The 10862-nt window shown below is 39.7% G+C and overlaps 1 protein-coding gene across 1 annotated transcript in view; it reads left to right on the top strand.

The window, feature by feature from the left end:
• Window positions 1-5656, top strand: part of LOC138950072 (uncharacterized) — a 97202-nt gene extending 91546 nt beyond the window's left edge. Inside the window, exon 16 of the mRNA XM_070321851.1 lies at window positions 5633-5656. Coding sequence (XP_070177952.1) covers window positions 5633-5656 — 24 coding nt within the window. The remainder of the gene's footprint in view (window positions 1-5632) is intronic.
• The last annotated feature ends 5206 nt before the right edge of the window (window positions 5657-10862 follow it).

The following is a 10862-nucleotide window of genomic DNA, read 5'->3' as shown; positions in this document are numbered from 1 at the left end:
CGGACATACACACCTTTACAAACAAACACACATACACGCACACACATACACTTATGCCCACACACACACTCACACACACACGATTACAGACTCATGCACGCGTGCGCGCACTCACACACACACACACACACATACACACACCACACACATACGAGTACAGACTCATGCACGCGTGCGCACGCACACACATACACACGTACACACACGTACACACACACACACACACACACACACACACACACACACACACACACACACACACACACACACACACACAGTAACACTAACACATGTGCTCAAAATGAACACAAACACACACACTGCGCGAGAGAGAAAGACTACAGGGAGGCATGACGTCATGGTGCAATAATTGACGTCAAAGACTTTTGACCGTGACGTAATCTTCTCACGCGAGCTTTATCCATAGTCTTGAACAACCACACACAAATAGACTTGGAAAGTACAGAATTTCTACCCGTCCAAAGCGGCCTTGGGTGGCGTTTGCTGAAAAAATGGGGGCGACTATTGCACCCACCGTATTTTTGTTAGTATGGTCCCAATTTTTGGTGAACTTCCATCTCCAACTGTAGCACGTAGCCGGGCACAAAGAATCCTTCTTTATCATGTATTATCGGTGTGAACATTTCTCAAGTCGATTACAGTATGTCACACGCTTTCCTTCTTTGCCACTACTAAAGCAAACGTGTGCAAGATTGTATGTTACGCGCTTTGGAGCATGTGCAAGAACGGATTCAAACTCGAAATCGTCCCTCCAAAAAACCCAAAATGCACACACGACTTTTATTTCTTCTGCTGTTATCGTTTCTTCTCTTTACAAATTCTTCAACGCTCAGAATACTGAAAACGGCATCCCAGACGACAGTACTGTTTCCATACGCGAATTTAGCTGCCCTTGGAAAGTGGCTCGCTCAGGAGGCCTGTTAGTCTGACACTATAAGGACAGAGTTGTGAACATAGATGACAAAGATCCCGGAAAGAACAAACATTTCGCGGATGCAGACACAGAAAGACGTCATGAAGATTGCGATGCTTCAAAAGATACAGACTGTGACGATGACTCTGACGTCATTCACATATTCCGAGACGTCATTTATAGTTGTTCGGTCACTTTCGTCAAAAAGTAGATCTCTCCACAATGGCTGCTCCTGTGTTTAGGTTTATCAAGCGTGAGTACGCAAAACGTGTTTGTTCTCTCCTCTGTTGAAGCTGTGAGACATAATCGCCATTACGAGCTAGTCGTGTGACAGAGAGTTTTCTTGCACACTCGACTGCTGCTGTTTCACTCCGGCTAAAGCCGTCGTGAAACATCTACAGTCTCGTGTGCAAGAAAACTCTCTGTCACACGACTAGCTCGTAATAGCGGGTAATGTCACACGCTTTCCTTCTTTGCCACTACTAAAGCAAACGTGTGCAAGATTGTATGTTACGCGCTTTGGAGCATGTGCAAGAACGGATTCAAACTCGAAATCGTCCCCCCAAAATGCACACACGACTTTTATTTCTCCTGCTGTTATCGTTTCTTCTCTTTACAAATTCTTCAACGCTCAGAATACTGAAAACGGCATCCCAGACGACAGTACTGTTTCCATACGCGAATTTAGCTGCCCTTGGAAAGTGGCTCGCTCAGGAGGCCTGTTAGTCTGACACTATAAGGACAGAGTTGTGAACATAGATGACAAAGATCCCGGAAAGAACAAACATTTCGCGGATGCAGACACAGAAAGACGTCATGAAGATTGCGATGCTTCAAAAGATACAGACTGTGACGATGACTGTGACGTCATTCACATATTCCGAGACGTCATTTATAGTTGTTCGGTCACTTTCGTCAAAAAGTAGATCTCTCCACAATGGCTGCTCCTGTGTTTAGGTTTATCAAGCGTGAGTACGCAAAACGTGTTTGTTCTCTCCTCTGTTGAAGCTGTGAGACATAATCGCCATTACGAGCTAGTCGTGTGACAGAGTTTTCTTGCACACTCTACTGCTGCTGTTTCACTCCGGCTAAAGCCGTCGTGAAACATCTACAGTCTCGTGTGCAAGAAAACTCTCTGTCACACGACTAGCTCGTAATAGCGGGTAATGTGGGATACCTCCAGCTTCGCTGGGATAATAATAGTTAAATAGATGTGCAACGCCAAGGCACTGCATACCCCAGCGAAAGACAAACCTCTCTGTCTCTGTCTCTGTCTCTCTCCCTCTCTCTCAAACACACACACACCGCACACACACGAAAACACACACACACACACACACACATACCCCAAGTTACACACGTACACACATACACACTCACTCACACGCACTCACTCACTCTCTCACACACACTTCATACACACAAAACACACACCCATACGCACATAGGGACAGACGGACATACCCACCTTTACAAACAAACACACATGCACGCACACACATACACTTACGCACACGCACAAACACACACCCACCCACCCACTCACTCTCTCTCTCTCTCTCTCTTTCTCTCTTATACAAACAGACACACACACACACACACACACACACACACACACACACATGTACATTTTGATAATAATTTTTATATATTTAATTTTCAGAGCTTGTTTTTAATCCAAATATAATATATTGATATGTTTTTGGAATCAGAAAATGATGGAGAATAAAATGAACGTAAATGTGGATCGTTTTATAAATTTTTATTTTTTTTATACGATGTTCAGATTTTTAATGACCAAATAACTATTGCCTACAGTGGGGTTTGAAAATTAACATAGAAAAAACAAAAATTATAGTATTTTGTCATATAAATCCAAAAATGCACACAATATTTAAATGTGGAACTGATGTAATCAAAGTAACAGATCAATATAAATATTTAGGGGTCATATTCAACAAGAATGGAAATTTTGATACAGCTCAAGATCATTTAAGTAAACAAGGTAATAAAGCAGCACATTCCCTCCGCAGAATTTTCAGCAATCAAAACGTGCAAATAGACACAATGATACATTTATTTGATTCACTTGTAAATCCGATATTAACATATGGCGCTGAAATCTGGTATCCGTTTACGTTTAATAATAAAATAAAACAAACAAATACTGATCATTTCTTTGGATCATGTTTATCTAGCAAAACTCCTCATGAATTTGTTCATATCAAATTTTGTCGATTCCTTCTTGGAGTTCATAGAAAAGCTATGTGGATACCTGTACTGGGGGAATTAGGAAGGTTCCCTTTAGGATTAAAAATGTTATCACAAACAATAGCATTCTGGGCGCATATTCTAGACTCCAAACAAGATTCGTATATACATCAATTATATGACTCAATGTTGCTCCATCCGACAGAAACGCCATGGCTACAATTTGTTAGACAATCTCTTTGTAACTTAGGTTTTAGTCACGTTTGGCATAACCAATCTACATTAAATGTACACAAATTAAAGTTTGCCATTGACAAAAAACAACAAGAGGAATATATAAGATACTGGACAAAAGAAAAATCAGATACATATTCCAGACTTAAGTTTTATTCTATGATCAGTAAATCTTACGAAATGCAGTCATACTTAATACAAATTAAGAATAATAAACACAGAAAGATGTTAAGCAGATTAAGGACTAGCACACATTGTCTAAAAATTGAAAGTGGAAGACATCAGAATATCCCTAAAGAAAATCGTCTTTGTATTGAATGCAATGTCATAGAAGATGAAATACATTTTCTAGATAAATGCAATAAATATGTTAAATTAAGGGATGAATTTAAAGAAGATGCTTCACATATCAATATGAAATATGCTAACAAAAATCCAAGTAACTTATTTTTAGAAGACGAAGTTCAAGTTCGTCTTGGCAAATTTGTTACGGATTGTTTTAGCATTGTATAATGCATTATTATTATTTGTTGTTTGTTGTGTCAATAACTTTACTGGTTCATGACAATAAACATTATTCTATTCTATTCTATTCTATTCTATTCTATGCACGCATGTACGCACGCACACACCCACAGACACACACACACACACCCATACGCACATACACGGTTGGCCTAGTGGTAAGGCGTCCGCCCCGTGATCGGGAGGTCGTGGGTTCGAACCCAGGCCGGGTCATAGCTAAGACTTTAAAATTGGCAATCTAGTGGCTGCTCCGCCTGGCGTCTGGCATTATGGGGTTAGTGCTAGGACTGGTTGGTCCGGTGTCAGAATAATGTGACTGGGTGAGACATGAAGCCTGTGCTGCGACTTCTGTCTTGTGTGTGGCGCAAGTTCTATGTCAAAGCAGCACCGCCCTGATATGGCCCTTTGTGGTCGGCTGGGCGTTAAGCAAACAAACAAATACGCACATAGACAGTCAGACACACACACCTTTACAAACACATTTACACACTCATACACACACACACTCATGCACACACACATTCACACACACACACTCTCTCTCTCTCTCTCACATACACACACACACACACCCACGCACACACACCCCAAGTCACACACACATACACACACTCACTCACACGCACTCACTCACTCTCTCACAAAAACTTCATACACACAAAACACACACCCATACGCACATATGGACAGACGGACATACCCACCTTTACAAACAAACACACATACACACACACACGTATACACTTATGCCCACACACACACTTACACACACACGAGTACAGACTCATGCACGCGTGCGCACACACATACACACACGCAAATACACACACACACCACACACATACGAGTACAGACTCATGCACGCGTGCGCGCACACACACACACACACACACACACACACACACACACAACTTGAACAGTAACACTAACACATGTGCACAAAATGAACACAAACACACACACTGCGCGAGAGAGAAAGACTACAGGGAGGCATGACGTCATGATGCATTAATTGACGTCAAAGACTTTCGACCGTGACGTATTTTTCTTAGGCGAGCTTTATCCATAGACTTGGAAACTACGGAATTTCTACCCGTCCAAAACGACCTTGGGTGGCGTTTGCTGAAAAAAATGGGGGCGACTATTGCACCCACCGTATTTTTGTTAGTATGGTCCCAATTTTTGGTGAACTTCCATCTCCAACTGTAGCACGTAGCCGGGCACAAAGAATCCTTCTTTATCATGTATTATTCGGTATGCACATTTCTCAAGTCGATTACAGTATTCACGACTTTCCGACCTTGACATTGTAGTGGGGGTCAAGTGGGCGTCGGCATCATTGTCCAATCAGAAATAGTGATGCGCTTCCGCTTCCTGTCCCGCCCAGTCTGCGCAAAAGAAATGGCGCAAAACTGTTTGCGCGGAAAAAGGTGATGAAAAAAAGAACACAACCTGGTTTGATAACCAAATGATTGCGACCTTGCATTCTAGCATCATTTAATGTGGACCAACGACACATCTGATAAACAAATAGCCAGTTTGTTACCAACATGAGAAACTAGGGTTTAGAATCGAAGCGGTAAACCCGGACGCTGTTTGTACACGTAAATCCGGAGAACCTATCGAAGTAGGTGACATGTCGTTTCACTCCGAGTGTGCCAGCACCGGCCCTCCACCCGCCAAACCCCCACTAGGCAGGGAAAGTGGTTCGACCTTGCATGACTGCAGGGCAAGTTCGAGTTTGCTAGCTAAAATTGATGCCAGTGCTGCCTTGTCTAGATCTGGAACTTTTTCAATTGGATTTTTTCTCTCTATTATACTGGAATAATTAGTGGGTGCTTTTCTAGATCTAAGCATCGACCGAATTAGATAAAGATGTTCCTTGCATTGCATTCTCCTAAATCTGCTATTCTAACCAGTTTGTTTAAGAATATAATTGTTCGTTTTTTTGTTGATAAGCTTACACGATTTTTATAATTATTTAGTCAAGTTTTGACTAAATATTTTAACATCGAGGGGGAATCGAAACGAGGGTCGTGGTGTATGTGCGTGTGTCTGTCTGTCTGTGTGTGTGTGTAGAGCGATTCAGACTAAACTACTGGACCGATCTTTATGAAATTTGACATGAGAGTTCCTGGGTATGAAATCCCCGAATTTTTTTTCATTTTTTTGATAAATGTCTTTGATGACGTCATATCCGGCTTTTCGTGAAAGTTGAGGCGGCACTGTCACGCCCTCATTTTTCAACCAAATTGGTTGAAATTTTGGTCAAGTAATTTTCGACGAAGCCCGGACTTCGGTATTGCATTTCAGCTTGGTGGCTTAAAAATTAATTAATGACTTTGGTCATTAAAAATCTGAACATTGTATAAAAAAAATAAAAATTTATAAAACGATCCACATTTACGTTCATCTTATTCTCCATCATTTTCTGATTCCAAAAACATATAAATATATTATATTTGGATTAAAAACAAGCTCTGAAAATTAAATATATAAAAATTATTATCAAAATTAAATTGTCGAAATCAATTTAAAAACACTTTCATCTTATTCCTTGTCGGTTCCTGATTCCAAAAACATATAGATATGATATGTTTGGATTAAAAACACGCTCAGAAAGTTAAAACAAAGAAAAGTACAGAAAAGCGTGCTATCCTTCTTTGCGCAACTACTACCCCGCTCTTCTTGTCAATTTCACTGCCTTTGCCATGAGCGGTGGACTGACGATGCTACGAGTATACGGTCTTGCTGAAAAATGGCATTGCGTTCAGTTTCATTCTGTGAGTTCGACAGCTACTTGACTAAATATTGTATTTTCGCCTTACGCGACTTGTTCTTTTTTAAGTAAGTGGTTTCACACGTACATGAGACCCACATGTATGCACTAGACAATGGAAGTTGAGGTCCTCGTTCAATACCACAAATGCCAGTATTTCAGACTCCTTTTGAAGGAATGTGTGGGGTTTGGGTGTTGAACTTGAAGTGGCAGATTGTTTGCACAAGTATGAATGTTTGTACGTTCGAACGTGCACACATGTATGCAGGCATTTGTTTGTCAAGCAGGAACATGCAACATTTTGTTGACCGTATGTGAGTGCGTGTGTAATAAAACCAACGACAAACAATACAAAAAGCTCCAGCTCTGCTTCTTCACCAGTCACAGACGCATTGCGTTGTTCAGCTTTCCAGAAATATATTAACTCAGTCAGAACCCGCTTCATGAATATTTTATTTCAGGAAAAAGTCAATCGAATCTACACAAAAAAAGGTTATTGCGTTGTTCTGTCTTTGAGACTGTATCACGTGATATTGAGCTACTAGAAGAAACATGTCATTGGCATAGTTTGACCCAACAGATAGAGAAGTCAACAGAGGTATTCTGCCGTCAGCAGCTTTATTGCTGTTTTGAATTTGATCTTGCATAATTTTATTACATAATTTTGCAACACACAAAGAAATCGTAATTGAATATTTTACGCAAAATTGAATAATTCGCAAAAATGTTTGTATGAAGAAATATTATTTTAAGAAAATATGAGTGTGAGGATGGACGTATTTTGAGTGAAGTAGCAGAAATTCTTTTTAAGTTCTTTAGCTACATGCACACGTTCTGTTAATTACGTTCTTAGCAGGGAGATCCAGATTAATAATACTGCTGTGACAGGTTGTGGTTTCCATACACACTTTGAATACAGGAAAACAAAAACAAAAACACAGTTAAAAAAAAAATTTGCACATAGGATTAAATCATTAAAGTGTACAGAATAAAAGCAACATATGTACAAAAACAAATCTCGTGGTTCTCTTGTCAAACCCACTGTAGTAAGCACAGAATAGGAGAGAAGATTTTGGAGAAGGTGGCTTTACCTACTGAAGTAAATGATCAAGAGGATTCTAAGCATCCAGTGCTAAAGCTCTCAAATCACAAGACATACACACTTGTTGTGGCTATCCGAACTGTTGATTTAAAAAAAACAAGAGGCGAAGCCAACAAGGCTCACGTAAGAAATCGACAAACAGTAACACAAACTCAATCACTCCGTCACACACACACACACACACACACACACACACACACACACACACACACACACACACACACACACACACACACACACACACACACACACACACACACACACACACACACACACACACACACACACACACACACACACACACACACACACACACACACACACACACACACACACACAGAGAAAGAGCATAGGTGAAACTGTGCAAGAAAGCGAGACACTAGATCTAGATCTGTCTGTCTGCATGTACACTAGTCTCGGCCCGCTCAAAATAATAATGACCGAGACTCTCAGTACTTTCTTCGCGTGACGTCTAACCCTCTTACGTCATAATGTGACGTCAATGTAATGTGACGTCTTCAAATGTTAGAGTTTCTACCACAGACATACACACGCACGCACGCACGCACATACGCACATACGCACATACGCACGCACGCACAGACAGACAAAGTTACGATCGCATAGGCTACACTTACGTGAGCCAAAAACATACCTACAAATTGAAAACATCTATTACAAAATTATATATATTGTATGGATCTGTCTTTGTAAAATATACTGTACAGAAAATTTTAAATAATCTGCACAAATCTCGTGGTTCTCTTGTCAAGTAGTAGGCACAGAAAAAAAAACAAAAAACATGTGTTTTGTCTTGTAAATTATACTTTACTAAATGTGTACAGTATTCTAAGAAAAAAAAATTCTTCCTTTTTATCATATCAATTGCCTCCCTTGAATTTTATTTGTAAAATAATTCTGAGAAAAAAAGCTTTCTACTTAAAAGCAGTGCAATCAAGAAAATGGGTACAACCTGTGTGTATACCTTTATTCCTTATTCTTTTTATTTAATTGAGGATGTCACTACGCAGTTTTACTGATTTAAAAAAAATTCGCTTCAAATTATCTCCCTTGAACAAACACTTCTTTTTACAATTAAATTTTGTTTACACGAAGAGGTAGTTTTAAGGGTATATACAAAAAAACCAATATTGCAACCTTAGATGTATTTACATTTGGACTAATTCCATTGAAAAAAAAATTCAAACTATAAATGATAAATCAAAATAAAACAGATTTTGGGGCTGTACACAAGCTAATAGGATTAAACACGAAAGTCGTACCCAAGAATCGTCAAATACTTTTGCTAACAGCTATACTTAAACATAAGAAAATATGATCTGCATCTCTTGTTATGAAGATGATGGCACTGGTCCACCGAAGTGCATGCCATATATGCTTTACTGTGCGCTCTCCCTCTCAATGGTCTTTCTCTGGCTGACTCGATTCTGAGGAGATAAAAGAAAACACATTCAGTACAAGCTGTAAAAAATAACAACAAAACTAGTATTACTTAAAGTAGCTGCTGGTTTCTGAGTATTTGATTGAAGGCCCAATCCGACTTGTAAGAAGTTTGCCCGACTGTCGCAGATTTGGTCAGGTATGGAGTAAAATCATGCCTCAATTTGGTAACATACAAACTGCAATATTCTAAGGCTGTGAGTGTGAGAATACATCGGTGCCACTTTTTAAAAACTTTCTTTTTGTGTGTGCGCATGTTTTAGTGCCAAAAATGAAGAGGCCGAGTGCTCTCTCTGCAAAACTTGTGTGAAGCTTCAGAGCTCTATCAATGGTTTGAAAGAAAAAACATACTTTTCCATTTTTGACGTTCTTGTTCCCTTCCCTGTGAAATTTACTGTCCGTAGGTTACCGGATTTTGTTAATGTCCGTGAAAACCTCAACTATTCATTGCTGAGTGCCTAGTGATAGCTATCCCCCCAACGACCTAGCACTGCTGAATCCTGATTCTTCCCATTGTTTGATTCTGTAATGAAATTGTGTATTTGGTAGTTATGTGAGCTTCTTCTTGGAGGGGTGGGGGTTGGTTGGGTTTTTGGGGGTTATTAAACCATCAGATTAAAAAGTAAGACTTCATTGTAATGTGCAGATATTTGTTCAGGTGCCCACCATGTTCTATGTGAAAACATGTTGCTAACTAACATGAACCCAACCATACAACGTGATGTAGGTGAGTAGCCCATCTAGAAAAAAGAACCTGTTCTAATTCGGAATTAGAACAGGTTCGTTTTTCTAGATGGGCTACTCACCTACATCACGTTTCATGGTTGGGTTCATGTTAGTTAGCAACATGTTTTCAAATTCTCATCAGGCAATCACGGCTGACACTAAACACAGAACAGGTGGGAGAGACATAATTCATTTTATTCACCTTCCTTGCATTGTGAGACTGGCCATATGAATCAGCTAAAGTAGTTCCTGCACATATTTAATCAAATATTCATCTCAATAACGTGTTAATATCGCTTGTTCTAGCAAATCAGACTTGACAGTTTTCTGATGGCTTGCACAATTTAAGAGCTTGCCTGTCCCCAATCATTACAATAAGAAACAACATCTAGTATGCAAGTATTTTCAGGGTATGAAGGTTTTAATATGATGTCGGTTCTTCTGGGGGCATGGAGAAACACCTTACACAAAGTAGAACGTACACAACAAATTTCAAACAATTGAAGTCACACCATAGTTTTACTCACAAACAAACAACAGCAATACAATAAACAGTCTGCAAACGCCTACATGTTGTCTACACTAGGTATAAAGAAACAAAGAAGCACATGAAGACGGGCTTTGTCAAGTAGACCATTATAGCGAATGAGCAACAGCTGATGATCCAGACCACCAAATTGACATGATTTCCCCTTATTCAGTTTGTGATTGTAGTCATATTGACGATGCATGACTTCAATTTTTCAAAGTAAGTCTCTTGGTGCGTTTACGGATACATTCATTGTCACAATTACGACATGCTAATGTCTAACCTGGGTAAACTTCAATTCATGACTTTTTTCAAACTGGCATAGACATTATGAGCACACCATAATTATTTTCCTGTTAGA

Source organism: Littorina saxatilis, linkage group LG16, assembly GCF_037325665.1.
Source record: "Littorina saxatilis isolate snail1 linkage group LG16, US_GU_Lsax_2.0, whole genome shotgun sequence".
In the NCBI taxonomy this organism is placed as follows: Eukaryota; Metazoa; Mollusca; class Gastropoda; order Littorinimorpha; family Littorinidae; genus Littorina; species Littorina saxatilis.
This window is presented reverse-complemented; position numbering and strand designations above follow the sequence as displayed.